The sequence below is a fragment of the Scyliorhinus torazame genome, chromosome 1, assembly GCF_047496885.1.
Source record: "Scyliorhinus torazame isolate Kashiwa2021f chromosome 1, sScyTor2.1, whole genome shotgun sequence".
Classification (NCBI taxonomy): Eukaryota; Metazoa; Chordata; class Chondrichthyes; order Carcharhiniformes; family Scyliorhinidae; genus Scyliorhinus; species Scyliorhinus torazame.
In genome coordinates this window covers 257,693,079-257,716,608 of record NC_092707.1, presented here as the reverse complement: position 1 = coordinate 257,716,608, position 23,530 = coordinate 257,693,079, and the positions used below count along the sequence as shown (strand labels likewise).

At 45.4% G+C, this 23,530-nt stretch overlaps 1 protein-coding gene across 7 annotated transcripts in view; it reads right to left on the bottom strand.

The window, feature by feature from the left end:
• akap12b (A kinase (PRKA) anchor protein 12b) overlaps positions 1-23,530 on the bottom strand; it is a 119,673-nt gene that overhangs the window by 5,475 nt on the left and 90,668 nt on the right. For 6 of the 7 annotated variants that reach the window (XM_072505010.1, XM_072505019.1, XM_072504970.1 and 3 more), the window contains one exon: positions 1,000-7,725. In XM_072505010.1, coding sequence (XP_072361111.1) covers positions 1,001-7,684 — 6,684 coding nt within the window. In that variant the 5' untranslated portion in view covers positions 7,685-7,725 and the 3' untranslated portion in view covers position 1,000. Of the gene's footprint in view, positions 1-999; positions 7,726-18,700; positions 18,759-23,530 lie in introns of those variants that run through there. The other variant, XM_072504994.1, reaches the window with a different exon arrangement.

Genomic DNA, 23,530 nt, shown 5'->3' with positions numbered 1-23,530 from the left:
TATATTGTACAGTCAAGAGAGATTCCCAACTGCAAATTGTTTTATAAGCACACCAAATGCAGCTTTACTTTGGTCAGGTGTACTGCACAACTATTGAGACCAAGGCTAATATCCACCTAACCAGGAGGCCTGATTACTTATTACTGGTACGGGCTTTGTACAATGGCAATAGGAGATGGTGCAAACAGGCACAGGTCTAGGCTGGGAAGGCCTTGTAGCAAAGCTAGACTGAAGGCAGAGGACAATTCCACAGAACACTGAGATCTCAATGTAAAATGGCATTAAAATTATGAAGATGTTCTCGCAACACCACAAAAAATAAATCACAGAAAGAGAAATTGTGAAATCACAAAATTCTGCATCAACGTGGGCCTCAGCTGGTTAGAGAGCCCAATCTCTATCAATTAACTCTGGGAGGCTCTGGTGCGGTCTCTACAATGACCTTCTCTTCTACAGCAGCCACAGTCATAGGGAAAACCTGCAGGTAGCGATGCGCTATAGGGAGCACCAAGTTTAATCTGAAATGTTAAGAGGCAGCCTCCCCCCGCCCCACCACGTGCTTGCCTTGGATGGATGTAAATGATCCCATGAAGCCAAGAACAGGAGAGCGTCTCCCTGGTGTTCAAACCAATACTTTTCCCCTTAAAATTACTGCAGGTAACAGTCAATCATAACAGACACTGTTTATAGAATCTCCGTGCACAAATTTGCTGTACATCTTGTACATAATAGTAACTACATCAAAAGGAATGGGAAAGGAAAAAGGAAAGTTCTGTTACACTCGCTCAGATTAATTTTGAAATTGGACAGGAAACTTGCAAATGGAACTTAAATGGGCTCAGAGTTTTCCAGCAGAGTCCCATTATGTCTGTGCGAGACCAAGCAGCTCCCATCTGGTCTAGTAATCTGAATTGAGAAGTGAAAAATAAATTCACCTGGCCAAAAATGGAACGCACATTCAAAAAAAGAATACTCAACACATTTAAAGATTTTACTTGCCTCAGGATGGTGTCTTCTCAGCTGCACCTTTTGCACATTCTACGGTAGAAGACTGATCCATTTGGTGCCCGATCTGCATTTCTTCATTTCCTGGCTTTTCAACTGCCTTAAAAGCCTGATTTTGATCGGTCTCTTCATCATTGTTACCAGTGGATTCCATTGCATCACCTTCCAGCTTCTCATTTGCAGCTTCTGGTGTACGGTCTTCAATAGGAGAGATCATTTTGGCTGGGACATCTTGCGATGTTTGTTCTTCAGCCTGTGGCTGGGCGTTTACAGGTTGATCTTTTCTCGCCAGTTTGAGAGACGGGTGGGTTCCTTCAGGCTTCTCGAAAGATTGGCAGCATTCTACTTCAGTCATTTTGGATACGTCAGGCAACGATGCAGATCCTTCAGAAACATGGTCCGATAACGATTTCTTTTCCCACTCAGTTTCCACTGATGCACCAGCTTTCTGATCACCCTCTACTGCTGCTTCAGACACCAACTCGATTGACTGCGTCACTGCCACCTCTTTCTCCAAAGCTCCAGTCTCCTTGCTTTCCTGGGTTTGCACTCTTTGGCAAACGACTTCATTACATTTTCCTTCTGTTGTGGTGACCAGTTGTAGCCCTGGTATCTTTTCTTCATCTTCTTTATGCATTTGCTCATCGTCTTGACCGTGTTCATGTTCAGCAGAAACCTGCGCCTCTATTCCAACAGTTGACATCACAACATCCTGCATTAGCCCCTGAGCAAGCATTGTGCTTTGCTGTTCAAATGTCTTTGTTTGGCCAACTTCTAATTTGGTCTCCGATTCCAAAGACTGTAATCGCTGTTCAACTCCGATTGTATGTTCAACTAACCCTCCTTCAAGCCGATCGGTGCTGGAGCTTTGCTGCCTTTGCCCATCAGAAGTTGAGCCTATTTTATGACTCACACCCGGAGTGTCCACCATGCTGCCAGCAGCTGCTTCTATTGCTACCTCCACAATGGCAGCTGCAGTTTCTACCACCAGACCTTGCACCACATCAGGCTGAGACAGTTGGAGAACCTGGTCTGTAGCACCTAACTCTGAAAGTTCCGTCACCACAGGCACTACGGTCTCTGCAAGGACTTGCTCTTCTACAGTAGCTGCAGTCACAGGGAAAAGCACTTTGAGAGGCTCAGAATTCTCAGTTCCAGAAGGATCCACAATCAGGGTCACAGTCTCACTACGTACAGCATGAAATTCATCAATGGAACCAGAGTGCAATTTTACTTCATGGTCACTTCCTAAAGTTAGACCTTCATCAAGTTTGGATCCTTCTTTGCCTCCTTCAGTTGAAGTTTCTGTGGAGGCCAACTCTCCAGGAGACTCCAACTTGATTAAGTGGTCATCAGTTGCTCCATCGGCATCTCCTTTTTGTAATTCAGCAGCCCTTTCAGTGGCTTCACATAGTTTAGGTATGGTCACGTCAGCTTGTCCATCTTTATTTGCTCCATCCAATTGGCCATCTGTATGTGGAGTCTCAAAGAATGCAGCCTCACGTGGACCTGGTTTGCCCTTTTCCACAGTCGATAGCTCACACCCCACTTCCTCCACAAGTTCGATCACTTGTTCAAGACTCTCGCCTTCATGTGTAGCTTTGACCTCTTCGGTTGCTGTGCTTTGTGGCTTGCTAGGTACACAAGATATGTTCATTTCAAATTCTTTGGTCACTGATTCAACCACCACAGTTTCTGGAACTTCCACAAGTTTTACGTTACAAATGGTATCAACTACTTCTGTTTCCACACGCTTCACAACCTCAATGATTGTACTCTCAGTTACTAAGGTTTGAATAGTTTCTTTAGACAGTTCTACAATACTTGGCTCTGGATGTATAATTTCAGTTGCTGGAATCAACATTTCGACTACTTGTTCCTTTGGTCTCTGCTCCTCATCCATTCCTTCAAGAGTTTTCGTAGTCTCTCCACAGGCTGCCTTATTCATTTCCGTTTCCATATTCGCACCAACAGTTTCCTCACATGCTTTGGTTTCAACCATCTCTTGCATAATTGTGACTGCACTGAACTGCTCATGTGCAATTTTATCACCTGTTGCCATTATTTGTACATTCTTTTCAATTTCTTCCAATTTTGTAATTGCTAGATCACCTTTTTCTTCATAAACAGCCTTGCCCTCTTCCACTCCCACCTCCACTAGACCAACAGCAATGGTCCCCTCACTACATACGGTCTCAGTCTCCACCACAACTGGACTGGCATCAATAGCCTCTTCACCACGTACAGCCTCCGTCTCCACCACAACTGGACTGGCATCAATAGCCTCTTCACGTACAGCCTCCATCTCCACCACAACTGGACCAACGTCAGTGCCCCCTTGACTATGTGCGACCTCCACCTCCTTAACTGGACTGGCATCAATAGCATCTCGACAACGTAGAGCCTCCGTCTCCCCCAGAACTGGACCAATATTAGTGCCCTCTTGACCATGTGCAGCCTCAGTCTCCACCACAACTGGACTGGCATCCATAGCCTCTTGACCACATACAGCCTCTGTCCCCGCCACAACTGGACTGGTGTCAATCACGTTCACTACTGGACTGATTTCAGTGGTCTCCCAATTAAATTTAGCCTCCAACATGGCATGAGTGTCTTCAGTACACACAACCTCCATCACTTCTACAACTGGATTGATTTTGACAGTTTCTTCACTTTCTGTAGCCTCCATCACTCCCACCACTGGAGTGATTTTAGTGGTATCTTCACTGCACACAATCTCAGTCACCACAACGGGACTGATTTTTATTGCCTTTTCCCTGCATGCAACCTCCACTTCCACAACTGGAGTGCTTTTAATGGTCTCTTCACTATGTAGAACCTCCGTCACTCCTACAACTGGAGTGATCTGCACATTCTCTTCACCAAGGACAGCCTCAGTCACTTCTACAGCTGGGATAATGTTGACTGTCTCTTCACCACACACCTCTGACACGGTCACTACTGGAGTGATTTCAATGGTCTCTTCATTGCACACCGCTTCGGTCACATCCACTGAAATGATTTCAGTGCTCCGTTCACACACCATCTCAATGTTCTTTCCACTCACTAGAATCTCTCTGCATATCTCCACAGCCACCTCCCCACCAATTTCTTGGGCTTTTCCAACAGTTTCTTCCAAAACAGCCTCAACTTTTTCCACTCTTATCTGATGTGCAACTTCTGGAATTGCTCCACTTGTCTGTTCCAACATTGCTTCAACCTTCCCAGCAGAAGTTGCTGAGATTGCTTCAGTAGCCTCCCTTCCCATCTTCTCAGATATTTCTGCAGGGATTGCTTCAATAACCTCCCTTCCCATCTTCTCAGCTATTTCTGCAGGAGCAGCTACAAAAGTCTCCTCACATTCTGGCAGGACCTTTTCCATACAGCTGGTTTTAAAAGCTTTGATGGACTCTTCACACGTTACCTCTGGCTTTACCACATCTTCTGCTCTACTGACTCCAGAGGTCTCTTCAAGTACACACTGCACATTTTCTGTCCCAACCTTCTCTCCCACAGCCTCCGACATTCCAGTTTCAACCTCAGCCGCCACAATCTTGTTCACTGCAATTTCCTCATCGAACTTGGGCTTCAACCCAACAGGCCCGTCAATCTGTTCTTCTCGCGAAACGCTACATTCACCCATGTGTTGTACTTCAACTTCCACCTCCTGAACCACCTCCACTGTAGGCTCTAGGCGAGCAGAAGAAGTGCTTTCTATTGGGGGAATGGTTTTGGGCTCGAGACTCTGGGCACCTGAAGCCTCTTGCATTTTAATCATCGTTTGCTCAACCATTTTGCCACATTCCTGCTGCACATTTACAGTGGCAACCTGGATAATCCCATTAGAGACCTTGGAAGCAGCATCAGATTTCTCACTTTCTCCTTTCCGGGCAGATTCAGGCAGTTCCATTTCACACGAGGGCTCAACCACTTTATCCTGGATTTTTCCCACTGAGATTTCAGGCTCTCGCTGGCTGCCTTGCATCTCCGACGCAACCATCATTTCACAGAAGGACACGACCGGACCCGCCGACAACTTCACTTTTTCAGCAGCCTCCTGCAGGACCTCCTGGGTTTGCCTGGTTACCAGGGCTTCATCCTCCCGTATCGGGGTGCCCTCTGCAGTAGTCACGGGCGTCTCCGTTAACTGCGAGACTGCTGAAACCATCTCGGTCGTCTCCTCGGTTAAGGATTCCTCAGCCGGGTACTCTGGTGCCGTCACAACCTCCGAGATCATCTCTTGTGCTTCTTCAGCAATCTCAACCGTATAGGTTTCACTAGTCGCTTCTGCTAATGGAATTGCATCACCAAGCGCCACCTCTTCCTTTACGAGTTCATTCATAACCACAGTTTCTTCAACTCTCTGCTCAATGGCGTCGGAAACTGCTGCCGATATCCACGATGGAGATCTTTCATCAATGCTGCTTTTGATGACGTCTAACTGTTCCCGTTCCATTGTGACAGTTTTCTCAGCATGTGTTTCTCCAGTTTCAGCTGGAGCTTCATGCAGAGTTAGAACTTCATCCGTGTGAACAGAGTCTGTTGTAATGGTTATCTGCTGCTCCTTAGTCATTCTCTCTTCTTCCACAGCATCATATTCAGAGAGGGGAACCACTGCTGGTGTGTCAGACTCTTCATCACTCTTGCTCACTCCAAACTCTGCCCATCCTTCCGCCAGAGGTTGCTCAGGTTTAGCATCTGACCTCTTCTTTCTTCGGCCTGGTATCAGTTTTTTGAAAGAAGCCCATGACTCCTCCTTGGCAGATTCGGTCTCCGGAAGAACAGCTTCAGTGGAGGTTACCGATTCGTCTGCGCGTTCTTCAAGCTTCGATTTGGACTTGCGCCTTGAAGTCACCAACCTCTTAAAAGATTCCCATGTGGAGACAGCACCAGACACTTCATCTTCCACAGGACTCGCAACACCTTCTGGAGGTGTTCCACCTGGTTCCTGATCGGTATCTTGCAGACTGCTAGCCTGCAATTCTTCAGCACCATCTTGCGCTTGACCCCTTTCCTCAGTCAACTTTTGGGCCTCCTCATTTGGGGCATCCGAATCAGATAGTTTCCTTGCCCTTTTCTTCGAAGATCCGACACAGATTAAGGCTTCCCAGGATACAGGGGCATCAGCTTTCTTTTTAGGATCATCAATGCTTTGTTCTAAACTTTGTTCCTCATCAATTGATTTAGCTTCTTCCCTTTCAACTGATGCAGCACTCTCATTGGAAGAGAGAGTTGCACTCTTCACTTTATCAATCTGTTCATCTTCTTTATCACTATCGGATGGTATTTTGGGACGTTTTTTTGACGTCACTAACTTTTTAAATGAAGCCCACGCGGTGATGCTTTCCTTCTTTGCCTCTCCATTGGTGGCACAGTTTACTCCCTCTGCCTCTGGATTCATAGGTTCAGGTGCTTCTACTGTCTCAGCTGGGGTCATCTCACCCATTTCTTCTGGAGGAGTTAGAGGAGACTCTGATTTCTGGCCTTCAGGACTGCCTTCAGATTCAGTTGAAGACTGTAAACGCACATCGTCACCAGCATCTCCCAGTTTGGCATCACCTTTCTTGGCTTTCGTTTTTTTACCAGACAGCTTTTTGATACTACTGCTTGTGAAGAGTTTCTTCAGGGGGCTGCCTTGCAACTTGACCTTTTCCTGTGATGACAGGAGCTCTGCCTCGCCCATTATAGGTTCCGGCACCTTGACCAAAGATTGCTCCTTGACTATATCAGTTTGTTCAGCGCAAGGCCCTTCTGGAGCTCCAATGGAGGCAAATTCCGTTTTCACTTCTCCCCCAGCTGATGCACTTGGCTCATTCCTCATGATCATCCGATCCTTCTCCAATGCTGCAGCAGCCGCCACCAACTCTGGTCCTTGCAATTTGTTTTGTTCTGTACAGATACCATCTTTGCCGTCATCCATTCCCAGTGCCTCTTTTGCCTCCTTAACACTGGCCAGTTCTGCCGTGAGGTCCTCAAAGCCATCATCCCTCTCACTCTTTTCCTCCACTGTCTGAACATCCAAGATCTCTGCAGCTTCCTGTGAAGCAGAAGTCTCCTTTTGAGTTTTGGTTCCATGGTCACCGTTAACCTCTTCAGTGGCAATGGACTCTTCAGTCTTTTCCCCGATTACTTCAGTCTTTTCCCCGATGACAAGCGGCTCATCTTTAGCTTTCTTAAAACTTGGCTTCCTTCGCAAAACCGAGAAAAAGCCTTGCCTGAAAAATCTCTTAAGTGGGGAATCCACAGCAGGGCTCTCTGCTGGGCTGGCTGCAGACTCCACCGTCACCGATATCTCCTCAGCTGCAGCTGGTTTTGGTTCTGCTTGGCCAGTGGACTCTTCCATTTTCCCAGGGGAAAGAACTTCAGGTGGACTTCCCTCTGCCTCTTCAGCGACTGGACTCACTTCACCATTTGTGCTTCCTTCCTTTTCTTGTTTGGATTCACTGCCCACTTCACCATCTTCATCCTTTTTCACGGTCAGCAACTGCACAGGCTCTAACTTCACCGGCTTCTCTTTCTTCACCGTGAACTTGCAGCCCACAAACTTGAAGACCTTCTTGAAACCAATCTCACCAGCTTGTGCCTCCTCTCCAATTTCTGCAGAAGGATCGGTGGCTTCTTGAGAATCTTTCTGTTCATCTTTGACCTCAGGGGGAGTCTCTTTCTGTTCCAGCTCCATTTCCTCCAGCTCTTCGTCTCGGAATAGGCTTGTTGGTTCAACTGTAACAGAAACACCCAAAAGGTCAGTCTCTTGATTTGGCAAAACAAAAATGAAACAAGACAACATTTTTCAAACAATTTGTTGATTAAAGATCTAAAATGCAGTCACTGATACAGCTAAATCTCCTCCCAATCCTTGCTCACATGGCATAAAAGTCAAATTAAAATATTTTGCCATTTCCAATTTAGTCAAGTTTAATTGAAGTCAATTTTCCCAATGGGACACCCCAGCAGGAATCTTTCTAGACTTATTTTCCTCTGGCATCTAGGGTGCTTACTTAGTTGCACCTAGTTCCTCTGGCCCCATGCAAGACAATGGTCAGCAAGGTTCCATCACTAATCCTGATCCATGACAGTCTTTTGCTCATACCCAGTGGTGTCCTGCTCTTGGAAGTACATTGGAGGACCTCCGCCACGTCTTCAGCTAGTTCCATGGTCGTCTTCCACCACCTGGTGGTGCTCATTCTACCGCCACCCTCGCAGAGGGGCTATCCAGGAGACAAAACCCTGCGAGTCTCAGTCATCTCTCCATATCCCACAGGTGTCACCGAGTACGCCACTGTAGCAGTGATGGTGATGTCAGAGATGCCCAAGATCTTATGTAGGCAACACCAGTGAAAGACGTCCAACTTACAGGCTGCCTTTGGTTTTTATTTTTATTTTTAGAATACCCAATTATTTTTTTCTAATTAAGGAGCAATTTAATTCACCTAACCTGCACATCTTTGGATTGTGGGGGTGAAACCCACAGAGACACTGGGAGAATGTGCAAACTCCACACAGACAGTGACCCAGGGCCAGGATCGAACCGGAGTCCTCAGCGCCATTGGTAGCGGTGCTAACCACTTCGCCACCATCTTGCTCTATGTTTTTGCTGTTTTCTTTCATCTCTCGCTGGTACAGATTGTGGTTGGTACTATGGACATGTAGACTCACAGCTTCATGGTCATATTGGTGTTTGATGGGGCAGCATGGTGGTGTAGTGGTTAGCATTGCTGCCTACAGCGCTGAGGACCCGGGTTCGAATCCCGGCCTGGGTCACTGTCTGTGTGGAGTTTGCACGTTCTTCCCATGTCTGCGTGGGTTTCACCCCCACAACCCAAAGATGCAGAGTAGGTGGATTGGCCACTCTTAATTGCCCCTTAATTGGCAAAAAATAATAAGTGTACTCTAAATTTGTTTTTAAAATATTGGTGTTTAATGCCTGCAACTGCTCGAAGACCGTTTTGCTGATTCGTGTGGACGTCTATCTGTATGTCATCATCCCTGGGAATGTTACTTATGTAGGGGAAGTGGTTGACGTCCTCTTCTGCTCTTGATGCCAGAAAGTGATGGGAGAACCTTATTGCCATCCAGCCATCACGGACTTGGTTCTCTCAACTGGCACGTGGACCAACCTCTGCATTGCTGCTCAAACCGGGATCATGATTTGAGGGCATGAATGGTTCTTGGGCCATGTCGTCTACAAAATCTAGGTCTGTCAACTGTTGGTATAGCCACAGGACACCAAATTCTGCACCCACCATCAACTTCCTCAGTGGTGCAGTGATTAGCACTACTGCCTCACTGTGCCCAAGGACCCGGGTTCGACCCTGGCCCGTGTGGAGTTTGCACATTCTCCCAATGTCTGTGTGGGTCTCTCCTCCTCCTCCTCCCCCACCCCTAACCACACACAAAATCCAAAGGTGCGCAGGTAGGCGGATTGGCCATGCTAAATTGGGTACTCAAATTATGAAATCAATGACCAATGATGGTGGTGCCAATGTTGGTCACAGAGCAGCTGAAGTCCTGGTATACAAGGCTTTCAAGATGTTGATCTATTGCCATATTGTCTTGCGATATACCAGAGTTTACAAGCAGTGGCTTTGATACTCTCGGCTCTGGTCCAAGTTGTTCCTGGGCGTAAAGATCTGCTCACTGTAAAGATCAGGCAGGTTTCTGGGGTGGAAGATATACAAAGTGTCCTGTCTACTTCTGTTGAGGAGCACCATGCTGAAGACTTTGCCAGATACGGACAGCAGTATTATGCCCTTTCAGTTGTTGCAGTCGTTGAGGTTCCCTTTGTTTTGCAGCTTGACGATTAACACTCGCCTCCAGTCACCCAGTCCCCACAGTCCAGATCTTGAATAGCCAAGGGGACCAGCGATTTACAGGCATCAATGGACTGGTATACAGAAGACTAATCGAACATCTACTACAGGAGCACAAACGCAGCCCATCAAACTTGCACTTACATAGCATCTTTAACAAAAGATTCAACAAGGTCTAACGTGACAATAAATCAATGTTAAACCAAATACGATATTAGGGAGGGTGACTGAAAACAAATTCCAAAGTAAGGTCCAAAACATTGGAGAGAGTGGTTTATAGGCCAAACGCCAATGGTAATGTCAATCATAGTACAAATCAGGAAATTAGAACTGCGAGTGGGTTTGGGGTCAAATTGAAGTTATTTGCCTTTTCCTATATTTGCAATAATTCTTGTTCTGTACCCGGTTATGCATGGTTTGTTGATAAACTATTGAAAAATCTAAAATGGAACCATGCAACAAGAGTAATGCAGTAATCATGGGGGATTTCAATCTACATATACACTGCATAAACCTTTTTAAAAATATATATATTTATTCAAATTTTTCAAAAAAATTTCGACAACCCCCCCCCCCCCCTCCAAGAAGAAACAAGAACACAAGCAGAAATTATACATTGGATTTCCCCCATATACAATAACCCCCCCTATAACAGTAAAAAACACAAATAGGGAAAAAAAAACACCTTACCCAAACGCCACCCCAAAAGAACCCCCCCCCCACTCCCTCCCCCGGGCTGCTGCGGACCTCCTCGCAAGATTGTCTAGCCTGAGGAACCCTTGCACAAACCCTCGCAAGGCAAACTTTATCCTCTCCAGCTTGATGAACCCTGCCATGTCATTGATCCAAGCTTCCACACTGGGGGCTTCGCATCTTTCCATAATAGCAAAATCCTCCGCCTGGCTACCAGGGACGCAAAGGCCAGAATACCGGCCTCTTTCGCCTCCTGCACTCCCGGCTCGTCCGATACCCCAAATAATGCTAATCCCCAGCTCGGCTTGACCCGGGCGTTCACTACCTTGGACATAGTCCTCGCAAAACCCCTCCAAAACCCATCCAGCGCCAGGCACGACCAGAACATATGGACGTGGTTTGCTGGGCTCCCCGAGCACCTCCCACATCTGTCCTCCATCCCAAAGAACCTACTCAACCTCGCCCCGGTCATATGCGCTCTGTGAGTGACTTTGAACTGTATTAGGCTGAGCCTGGCGCAAGAGGAAGAATTAAACTTACTCAGGGCATCAGCCCACAGACCCCTCATCTATCTCCTCCCCAAGCTTCTCCTCCCACTTGCCCTTTAACTCCTCCACCGAGGCCACCTCCTCTTCCTGCAGCTCCCGGTAAATCGCCGAAACCTTGCCTTCTCCAACCCATACACCCGAAATCACCCTGTCCTGAATCCCACGTGCCGGAAGCAGCGGGAATTCCCTCACCTGCTGCCTCACACACACCCTCACTTGCATGTACCTGAAAGCGTTTCCCGGGGGTACACTGCATAAACCTAATCAGCGGTGGCGCAGTGGGTTAGCCCTGCTGCCTCACTGCACTGAGGTCCCAGGTTCGATCCCGGCTCTGGGTCACTGTCAGTGTGGAGTTTGCATATTCTCCCAGTGTTTGCGTGGGTTTCACCCCCACAACCCAAAGATGTGCAGGGTAGGTGGATTGGCTACGCTAAATTGCTGCTTAATTGGAAAAAAGTAATTGGGTACTCTAAATTTAAAAACTAAAATAAACCTAATCAGCACTAATGTTGTGGATGAAGAATTCTGTATGCAAGATGGTTTTCGAGAAGTACGTTGAGGCACCAACTAGGGAAGCGGCCATTTTAGAGCCAATAGGCTAATTAATATTCTCGTGAAGCATTTAGGAAAGAATGACCATGATGTAACTAAGTTTGAAAGTAATATAGTTCAATCAGAAACTAGGATCTAGGGCAGCACGGTGGTGCAATGAGTTAGCCCTGCTGCCTTGTGGCACCGAGGTCCCAGGTTCGATCCCAGGACTGGGTCACTGTCCGTGTGGAGTTTGCACATTCTCCCAGTGTTTGCGTGGGTTTCGCCCCCACAACCCAAAAATGTGCAGGCTAGGTGGATTGGCCACGCTAAATTGCCCCTTAATTGGAAAAAATGAAATGGATACACTAAAAAAAAATTATTAAAGAAACTAGGATCTTGAATCTAAACAAAGGAAACTGAAGGTATGAGGGGGCAAACCTAGCTATGGCAGAATGGGAAACTATGACAAAAGATATGACAGTAGACAGGCAATGACTAACATTTAATGAACTAATACATAGTTAACATTCCTTTAAAAAAAAAAACAGTTGAGGAAAATATTCCAACTGCAGCTAACAAAATAAATCAAGGATTGCATTAGAAGTGTATAAAACTGCCAAAAATCAGTAATTGGGAACATTTAGAATTCTGCAAAGGAGGACTAAGAAAAAGATTAAGAAAGGGAAAATAGAATGACCGTAAATTAGCGAGAAATAAAGATAGTCAGTTTCTATAGGTTTGTAAAAATGAAAAGATTACCAGAAACAAATCTGGGTCCATTACAAGCGGAGTCAGGAGAATTTGTGAGAAGTAAGGAAATGACAGACATTAAGCAACTACTTTGCTTCTGTTTCGGCACAGATGGAATTGCAAGATATTAATAACAGCAACAAAAAAACAGTACTAGAGAAATTAATGGGACTTATAAAGCGGATAAATTCCCTGGATCTGATGATCTACATCCCAGAGTGAGGTGGCTGGAGAGAGATAGATACATTGGTCATCTTTTAAAATTCTATAGACTGGAATGGTTCCAGCAGATTGGAAGGCAGCAAATGTAACCCCACTATTTAAGGGAGGGACAGAGACCTACAGACCTGTTAGCCTGCTTTCAATAGTAGCTAGAATCTATAATAAAGACAGTTATAACAGGACACTTAAAAAATAATGGTAGGATTGGGCAGAGTCAACATAGATTTGTGAAAGGGAAATTATGTTCAAACATTGAGGATGTATCTAGCAGAACAGATGAGTGGAAAACCGGTGGATGTCGTCTATTTAGATATTTTTGATAAGGTCCCATGCAAGAAGTTAATGAACAGAATTAAAGAACATGGAAATGGTTACTGGCATGGATAGAGAATTGGCTAATGGACTGAAAACAGTAGGAATAAAGGGTCATTTCTGGCTGGTAGGCTGTGATGAGTGGGCTACCACAAATCAGTATTTGTGCCCCAACTATTCACAATCTAGGCCAATGATTTGGCTGTGAGGATTAAAAAAAGGTAATATTTGCAAGATTTTTAAAAATAATAATAAATTTAGAGTATTCAATTTATTTTTTCCCAATCGAGGGCAATTTAGCATGGTCAATCCACCTAGCCTGCACATCTTTGGGTTGTGGGGGCGAAACCCACGCAAGCACCGGGAGAATGTGCAAACTCCACACAGACAGTGACCCAGAGCCAGGATCGAACCTGGGACCTCAGTGCCGTGAGGCAGCAGTGCTAACCACTGTGCCACCATACTGCCCAATACTTGCAAGACTAAAGGTGACACAGAATTCGGTGGAAATTGGAGGGGAGCTGTGGAGGGGATGCAGAGAGGATATTTGGAGATGGTAAGCAAGTGGGCAAAGATTTGACAGATGGAATCAAATGTGGATGGTGTGTTATCCAATTTGATAGGAAAACAGAGTATTTCTTTAATGAAGAGAGACTGGGAAGTCTGGAACTTCAAAGGGACTCGTTCTCGAGTCACTGAAAGTTAACATTCAGGTACAGCAAATGGTATGATGGCCTTTATTACAAGTGGATTAAAGTATGGGAGTAAAGATGCCTTAATGCAAATACATACAGCTGTAGTGGGCCACCTGTGGCCCATCAAGGTTCCGAGTGCAGCCCACGAGACATTTTGTTGACCGATTCCCATGTACAGACTTGCCACATTCCACTGATTTCCATCCGCGTAAGCTTTTTTCCTACTGGTATGACTGAAGTAATGCACATGTAAAGCAAGGGCAAGTGAAGCAAGGTGCATGCTGATTGACAGAGCCATGCGCACCCTCCGTGTAAAGTAGAAATATTTTGTTTCTACCATTTGAAGTTGATGATTGATCTATTAATACATTAATTTTTTTGAAAATCTTTATTGGCTTTTCTCATATTTACAAACAGTTGTGTATATACATTACATTTTTCTTGCCTGCGCTAAGTTACTTTATTTTACAGAGAGGTTTATCTTGTCCTTCATTTAACTAACTCTGTACATTTCATTGCCCTCTGGATTGGTCTATGATTTCCCCCCACCCATTGGCTTCAGCACCCTTCCTCTTCGCCCCCCCCACCCCCGGGTTGTGCAGTCCTTTGGTTCCTCATCTATTTTTTTTCCCCCTTAACTTACTCCTAGTTGTTGGAACAGGCCGACGAACTGCCCCCAAGTATCCAGGAAGCCTTCCTCTGACCCTCGGATGGCGTACTTAATCTTCTCCAGGTGGAGAAATTCCGAGGTCAGCGAGCCAGTCTGCAGCTTTGGGTGGTGCTGCCGATCGCCAGCAGAGCAGGATTCTCCGGCGTGCGATTAGAGAAGCGAAAGCAAGGGCGTTGGCCCCCTTCCCCATGTGTAACTCTGGCTGCTCGGATACTCTGAAGATTGCCATTATTGGGCATGGCTTCACCCTCACCCCCACAACCTTGGACATTGAGGCCTCAGAGAAGGCTGTCCAGAACGCAGCAAGCTTGGGGCAAGCCCAAACATGTTGGTCAGGCCCCTCTGACATTTGTCCTCCACCTGCGGGAAGAACCTGCTCATTCGGGTTCTGGTCAGGTGCGCTCTGTGCACCATTTTGAGCTGCATTAGGCTTAGCCTTGCGCAGGAGTAGGTAGAGTTCACCCTGCTCAGTGCTTCGCTCCAGAGTCCCCATCCTACCTCTGCCCCCAGTTCGTCCTCCCATTTTTGCCTGATCTCGTCCAGTGGTGCTCGAGCTCTGTCCATATATTTTCCCCACATAGCAGCAGCCACCCCCCGCTGCTTGTGCCCATCAGGTCCTCTAGTAGTGTGTTTTCTGGGGCCCGGGGGTACCCTACAGTCTCTTTGTGGAGGAAGTGTTTTATTTGGAGGTGTTTCGATTCTTGTCCTTTTGCTAGTTTCCACTCGACAGTTCGTCCAGTGTCGCCAGTCTGCGCCCTATGTAGAAGTCCCCGACCGTCAGTGTGCCCCCGTCCCGCCTCCATCTTTTGAAGGTGGTATCTAGCATGGCTGGGGAGGAATCTATAATTGCCGCAGATGGGGGCCACGGGGGACATTTTGGTTATCCCGAAGTGCTGTCTCAACTGGGTCCACATTCTCAGCGTGGCCGCTACCACTGGGCTCGTTGTGTACCTTGCTGATGAGGATGAGAGTGCTGCTGTAGCCAGGGCCTGGAGGGTCATTCCTTTACAGGAGGCCTTCTCCATTTGTACCCAATCTGTGTCAGGTTCTTGTACCCATCCCCTCACTCTTTCTGCCGTTGCTGCCCAGTGGTAGTATTGTAGGTTTGATAAGGCCAGGCCCCCTTTGATTTTTCCTCTTTGCAGTGTCGGTTTAGGAATTCTCAGATTCTTGCCCCCCCCACACAAACGCCATGATTAGACGGTCTACGTTTTGGAAAAGGCCTTGGGGATGAAGATCGGAATGGATCTAAATGGGACGAGGAACCTTGGCAGTACGTTCATCTTGATCGTCTGCACTGCTGGGAATGCCTCGCTTTTGCCCAGGTTAGGTTTGTAGCCCGAGAAGATTCCAAACTCTTTCAGTATTTGCCTATTAATACATGAATGATTGATCTTATGGTGTGTATTAGATGTATTTAATCTTATTCATGGGATCATGGTTCGTGAACATGCCCGATTTCAATCTTGCGGCCCAGAGATTAAGGAGGGACACTCATGCAGCGCACTATAGCCTAGGTTCCCAACCACCGATATAGAGCCTTGGAGAAACTGCAACTGGAATATTGGTCTCCTTACCAAAGGAAAGAAGCACTAGGAAGGTTCACTAAAATGGAACAATTAAATAGACTGAGCTTTTATTTGCCGGAGTTTAGAAGAATGGGAGGTGTTCTCATTCAAACATAGAAAGTTCTTACAGGGTTCAACAGGGTAGATGCGGGGTCATCTACTAGGTGAGTCTCAGAAGGGGAAGGCCATTTAGAACTGAGATTAGGGAGGGTGGAATCCTCCCCCAGGTACCTGTGGAGGCTCAGTTGAGTCTGTTCAAGACTGAGATCCATGGATTTCTACATCTTCATCAAGGGACACAGGGATAATGCAGGAAAATGGTGTTGAGTAGACGATCAGTAGTCATAAGCACTTTGGATGATGGAGCAGTCTCGAAGGGCTGAATGGCCTACTCCTGCTAGTTCTTATGTTCCAATTTCTTGACTGAGGTGGTAAAAGATATAGTTGGCAATAGTAGAATAAAGGGAGTGGGGGAGTGCAGATTGTTGGGTTGTGGGGCTAGAAATAGGTGGGGTGGCATGGAGGGGAAAAGCCATGCATGGATTTCAACGTGTGAAAGCTATGGATGAAGCTACTCAACTTGCATGCAGGCAACATAAAAAAAAAAAAATTTTTAAAAATCAAAACGGAGGAAAGAGTTCATGGTCCAAGTTGTTGAACTCAATATTGAATCCAGAAGGCGGTAAAGTGCCAAATCAGAAAAAAGTGCCAAGCCTCCTGTTTGCATTAGGCTTCACTGGAATATTGTAGCAGGCCAAGGACAGAAATGTAAGCATGAGAGCAAGATGGTGAATTGCAATGGCAAGTGACAGGAAGGACTGGGTTTCACTTGCAGAATATGTAAAAGCGGTCTGCAACGATTAGAGGTATATATGGGCTTGGGTCATTTGCAACCTGCAGCCTGCTCACCACCTCACTCCCCCAATCAGTGGGATAGAAAGACATTTGTTGGTGACAGAAAAATAAACAGTATTAATAGAAGCATTTTCTATCAATATCTCTTTGCAATTTTAACTTGACAAAGCTGCGACAAATGGATTTCAACAAGACAAAAAATCCACTTTATGAATCAAAAAAAAAAAAGGGATAGAATAGGGACACTTTCAGGGCAGCACGGTGGCCCAGTGGTTAGCACTGCTGCCTACAGCATTGAGGAACAGAGTTAGATCCCGGCCCCAGGTCACTGTCTGTGTGGAGTTTGCACTTTCTCCCCGTGTATGCATGGGTTTCACCCCCACAACCCAAAAATGTGCAGGGTAGGTGGATTGGTGTCACGCTAAATTGCTACTTAATTGAAAAAAAAAAATAATTGGGTACTCTAAATTTCTTTCTTTTTTTTTTTATAATTAAAAAAGAATAGGGACACTTTCTAAAATTTTTTAAACTAGAAGCAGCGCAATCCAAGAGGAGACCTGGAACATAAATCATTAAAATTCCAATAAGAGTTGATATAATGCAAATGGAATTCTGACCTGTATATTTATGGGGCCAGAATATGAGTGGGTACAAGTCATGCTGCACGTATACGAAGCGCTGGTTAAATGACACCAGAACGATCCTAGGCATAACACCTCAAAAGGAGATTTTGGCCTTGGATGGCATGCAGCATAGACTTACCAATTACCTGGACTCAAAATTACAACAAGATATTACACAAACTAGGTTATATTCCATGGAACCTCTGCACTGCAGAAGGAAGCCATTCGTCCCATCAAGTTTGCACCCTACCCCTGCAACCCTACTTAACTGTTGCGACACCAATGGGCAATTTTGTTTTTAAAGCATGGCCATCTCACCAGAGCACCCAGAGGAAACCCATGCAGACGCGGGGAGAATGTGCAAACTTCAGTGACCCAGTATTGAACCCTGGTGCGGTGATGCAGCAGTGCCAACTGCCGTTATGGGATGATCGAGGTAAGATGTTAAAGGGGAAAGTGGGAGAGAAACTATTTCCACTGGTTGGGGAGTGAAGGACTAGCAGGCATAACTAAAGTTAGAGCCAGACCTTCCAGGAACAGAATAAGGAAAGGCTTCTTTCTACACACAAAAAAAGGATGGAAGAAAATTAGAACTTTTCCATATAGGGCAGTTAATGCTAGGTGAAATGAACTGTAAATCTGAGACTGATAACACCTTTAGTCAACAAATGTCAAGTGATTTGGGCAGATCAGCTAAGAGTAATTTCATCGAATGATAAACATGTTTGAGGGGCTAACTGGCATACTCCTGTTCCCATGCACACAGATGACACGGGAGAGGGGGAGGACAGACAGAGAGAGAGAGAGAGAGAGAGAGAGAGAGAGAGAGCGAGCGAGCCCATGAGCAGAGTAAGACAGAAAACACTGCCTGCAATTGGGGAGCAATAGGCCAGCCAATGAACATAGTACAGAGAAAGAAATACAGATATTATATACACATACAGCAAAAGGCAAAATAAACAAACACTGATAATGCTGAACCCAAGTGGGGTGGGCGAATTCAGGAGAGAGCAAACTTTGCATAAAAAGACAAAAGCTGGATGAGCAGTTAGCTGTCAAGATTTAATAGATTTACCCCCTAGCGAGTGTAAGCAAGGACAGTGATTCCGTTTCAAACTCCCCCCACCCTTGCAAGTATAACTGAGGCACTCCATTCTGAGTGTATGCAGTCATTATCTCCAGCTTCTGCAAAGGGCACAAATGCATTTTGGACCAAAGAAAGTCATGTGACAAATTGCTTGTGTGTGTTAGCCGACAACTTCAGAAATCAAACAGGCCCCTATTTCCTTCATACCGGTCTAGAGTCGCCAGCAAGGAGATGCAAACTTGGAAATCCTCAACTGAAACACTTTTACAAACCTTATTTTAAAATTTGCAAATCACGACAGTTCAGCAAATAGCAAAAGGCTCCAAACCTGGCTCAGAGCTGAAATCCTGCTCATCTCCAGGCATCACCATGAACTACAGACTGCAAGTTCATCCAGCAAGCACTGCAACAGCGCAGCAGCAATTCGAGTCATCACAAGGTTCTCTTCAGGGGCACATGAAAAATCTGCGCACCAGCTCAGCTCCCAGGCTCTGCATTGCAGTCCTTCCCAAGCCACTGTCAAATACTACTAGAACAGTCCCTTTGAAGTTATATCACAATCAAGGTCATGGGTTAGTTTACAGAGGGCCAGATGTGGACCTTGAATTAATTTACAACTGCAAATAACAATTCAGAAAGGTGACCTTTGTTACTGTTTGAATGGGGTTGGGGAACTCTTAAAGCAGCATCAAGTACCTTCTCCTCCAGTTTCAGTAACTCGAGGAGACAGACAGGCTCACCTTCAATGCACTGGAATGAAAGGATTGAGCAGTCAGCTTTTCTTGTCCAATTTCTCAAAGCTTGAGAGAGAGAGAGAGATGGGAATTCTATTGAATGAGACCATGTTTGTGCTGGGAGCAACCAAGTAACTCAAAGGCAATTTTTCTTAAATTTTATCCTAACTTGGAGATAGACGATTTAACCCCTTCCCCAGAGTTATGTATTTGGTGATCATGGATGGATGGATGATATACAATTTCCCAAAGCATCTTGCTGATGAAACTCACAAGCTCCTTGCACTATTGCTCCAAGTTTCTGCTTCAAGCTTCACTGGGTAAGATCTGTGCTTCACAGATCCCTTTGGAAAGAACCCCCAATTATTATCCCTGGCAAATCCCTCTCGAGTGCAAGGCTGCTGTGATGCCTTGGAAAATATGGTTGAGGGATAAAAGCTCGTTAGAATAGTGCCATAGGATCTTTTACACCCGTCAAAGGGGCAGGTGGGGCGTGGTCAGCATCTCAACTGAAAGGTGGCACCTCCAACAGTGCAGCACTCCCTCAGTACTGCTCCGAAGTGTTAGCCTGGATTATGTGCTTAAGTCTCTGGAGTGGGCTTGCATCCATGACCTTCAGATTCAGAGGTTAAGTGTGACCACTGAAGCCATGGCTGACATGATAACATATGAAGGGGAAGTCCAGAACATAAAATACTTGCAGCAAAGCCAGCATTCCCTGCTTTGTTGCCCGACATCTATAATGACTGCAGAGAAATTCAAGTGAAACACTTCAGAAATAAACTGTTAAATTAACTAAAACCTTTTCAAAGGGAGTACATTGTTTGCTCACAGACCACGCATGGAGTTGATCATCTGACAGAAGGTCCTACACTAATTAAGATTGCTTTAAAAGCATTACGGGGGGCCTTGACAAAGAGCAGCCTTTGCTGGCAGATCTTTTGAGTGTATGTTAATTGTTCTCTCCAAAGGGATTGGTGAAGCACAGATCTTACCCAACAAGGCCTAAAGGGGAAATTTAGATTATCAAGATTAAATCTATCCAACCCACTGCCCCGTCACTTCCCTCCCTGCCTCTAGTCCACCAGGCCAAACTGGCTCAAAACAAAAAAAGCTTCTCCTCCCCCCCCCCCCCCCCAAACACTTCTTCTAATCCCCACTCATGCCCCGTGAGTTCAACTTATTGACGAGACCACCTCCTGCTCCCTTAATCCTGTTCGCATTAAATTGCTGACCAGCCAACTTCCCCCTCCTGGTCCTCAGGTTAGCTATATGTTAACAATGTTTTCTCCTCGGGTGCTGCCCTCCCCTTTAAATCTTCCCGTCATCAACCTACTCCTCAAAAAGAAACCTTTGATCCCCTCCAACCTTGTAAACCATGCCAATCGCCAACCTGCGTCTCTTTGCCAAAGGCCTTGAAAGTGCCGTGCTGTCAACTCAAATTCATACCAATCTTTCCCAGAAATCCATGCCTTGAATCTGTACAAACAGGTTTCCGGTTCAAACAGGTGTCCACTCCCATGTGACTGTTCCAACAGGTAAACTATCAACTATCCCTCCCCATTGATCTGACTGCAGACTTCATTCTCCTTCAATGCCTTGTCACCATTGTCGAGCTGGGTGGGACTGCTCCCACGTGGCTCCATTTTTAGCTATCCATTTGTAGCCAAAGAAGCACCTGCAATGACTTATCTTCCCACTCTCACACCCTTAAAGATCTATCCTTGGATTTTTATTTCTCATCTAAAATATTGGAATGGCCAACACCAGTCGTTGGTCCCCACTACAAACTACATTCCCCAACCACTATATCCCTCTCTCCAACATCTATTTGAAGTGGAGCAGGACTGTCTGCAGCTTTGCTGTCACGTTTGCCAAAGATGACTTTCTAACCACACATCTGGGCCATTACTAACACCACCCCATGCCCATTTAAACCTGTCACATTGCCAACTCACCTCATCTTATCCACCACCAAAATAGTCATCCACATCTTTGTTACCTCCTAGATTCGACTATTCCAATGTACTGCTAGTCACTTATCTTGGAGCCCACGCAAATTTGAGTTTGTACAAAACAGAGGTATGCAAAGTGCATCTCTAAAAAAAAAAGCTAAAGTGTATAAAGTCCAGGTCCAGTGTTCTATCTTTCATTGCCTATTGTGGAAGTGCCTGAAGACTTTCTATTAAGCACTATATAAATGCAAGTTGTTGTTGAGGCTCCTGCCAGGATTTCAGTGACATATAACAGTGAACTTCCCAAACCAGCATACAGAGACACATTCCTCACCAAACTGGGCACCTGTCTCCACACCCATTGGTTGGGTATTCAGTCCAACGCCAGGAACTAAAAGTCTGAGTTGTTGAGCAGGTCTGTCATGTCACCATTGGAAACACCCGTCTTTATTGGAGTCTTTCCCATCCTCAGTGACAGATCCAAGTGAATTGGATTTGGTAAATACTCACTTTTCAAAGACGAAGCTGGAAACCACAGCCTTCCAGCTCCGCACTGGAAATCAATACATGGTGAGATGGGCCTAGGAGTGGCATCAAGCCAGTCTTCCAAAGCCAGATTGGCTGACCTCAAAACAAGGAGGCAACTCACTGACGAGGGAGTGTACCTCAGAAAGCCCCATGTTTATATAGAAGCGTGTGTAAAGTAAGTGACAAAGGGGCCATGCAGCCAAACAAATCAATCTAGATTCTATTTACCCATCACGCAAAGGAATACTTTTAATCATCTTCTTTAAATACCCTATTTCCATATCCCCTTTATCTACTATCATTAGCCCTGAATGAAGTGGTTTCTTCCCCAAATTCTAAACCTGGAAGCAAACACCACAACCTGATAATGAGAGCGAGCACATTTTATTATGTTTTATTTTAAAAAACATCAGCCAATTCCTGAATTGCCCCAGTCTGCAGGTGTTAGAAGTGCATTAATAAATATAGGTAAAGTTTGGTGCCCCTCCATGATGTGTGGCAGAGATTTTTCTTGCTTTTCCTGAGACAGTAGATGGCAGCATCGAATGAATCAAGAACCTTAGGCTGTTGTGACTCGACAGAGTGCATGCAAAATACATCAAACTGATATTACAGCGAGAGAGAAATAGGCCCCAGATTAACTAAACCTGCAGGAGTCTCCCAATGTGCAAGATCATTGAAAACAGCATGACAAGAGCATTTCTTGTTAAAGTAACAGTGGTTTAATTGTACATAATTTTAGTTTGTGGATGGGAGGAAGTAACAGACCAATGAATGGCCAGTTTTGGAGATGAGATTCACGAGCTTATTGTTGAAAGTACATTGGAAAAAGGAAGAGTGAAAATAAAAGGCTGGATAATGCAAGTCAAACACCTAGTTTAATGGACAACAGAACAGAAAATGGTTTACAGCAGAAAGCCTGTGCCTTCAGGGCTGAGGGGACTCTTTTATGCAGAGAATCACAAAACTTTATGCTCTCTGCCTCGAGAGATACGTAAACAGACTAAGAAGCAGCTAACTCCGTTAATGGAACAAATAATGTACCCAGTAAACATCATAGTGCAGGTAAATAAGAAAACAAGACACTGGAACACTGGCCCCAAAGATAGATTTGTGAAATAAAGCCAGAATCATACTCAGATGTCACAATGACCCACCTGGACAAGCGCTTTCCCCCCCGCTGTGGCTTCAAGTTATGTGGAGCAAACCAATTGAAGGGCAGCTGGGAGGTGAAACAACCAGTGACTGGACAAGTATCAAAGGCATTTATGACTAAATTCAATGAGGAACATGTCCAACCAATGTAATTGGCTGTTAAGCTACAAGGGTCCAAGTGGTAGGACACTAGGTCAGAGGTGGTACTGATTAAATTTTATGTTTCTCCAGTAGTCAAACAGCATCCAGTTCTAGCCATCAAGTAACAAGAGAACAATTAAAGCCAAAGTTAATCCACTAATGGTCAAGGTTTTGAATAATGAGAAAAGATTGGAGGCTTCGGCTTGGAAAGGAAGTACCCATGGTGCCCTCTCTATTTTACCTATATGACTAAGTGTTTTGTGGCCCTCTATATAAGGGAACAGATATTCAAACTAATTCAAAAGGGGCAATGTTAGGTCTGATGAAAAACTCTTCAGCATTACATATACAGCACTTGCATTTGGGTGGATAAAGTTTGCCATTCAATATTGGAGGCAACTTGTCGGTCTGATGAATTAGCCCTAATGCAAACAACTTCTACTAACTAGACCAGCATACTGCAGCTGGTAGCTTAGAAACAAGAGTAAATATTCCAGTGCTGCATTAATGGAGCACCAAAATACATCAGCAAAGTCAAGAAAAACATCTGCATGCATCAGTCACTGTGAAATGGTCAAGATGTTGTTAAAGAACTGAAGTAGCACATGAACATCCTTTTGGCAAGGAACCCTGAAATTCTGAACC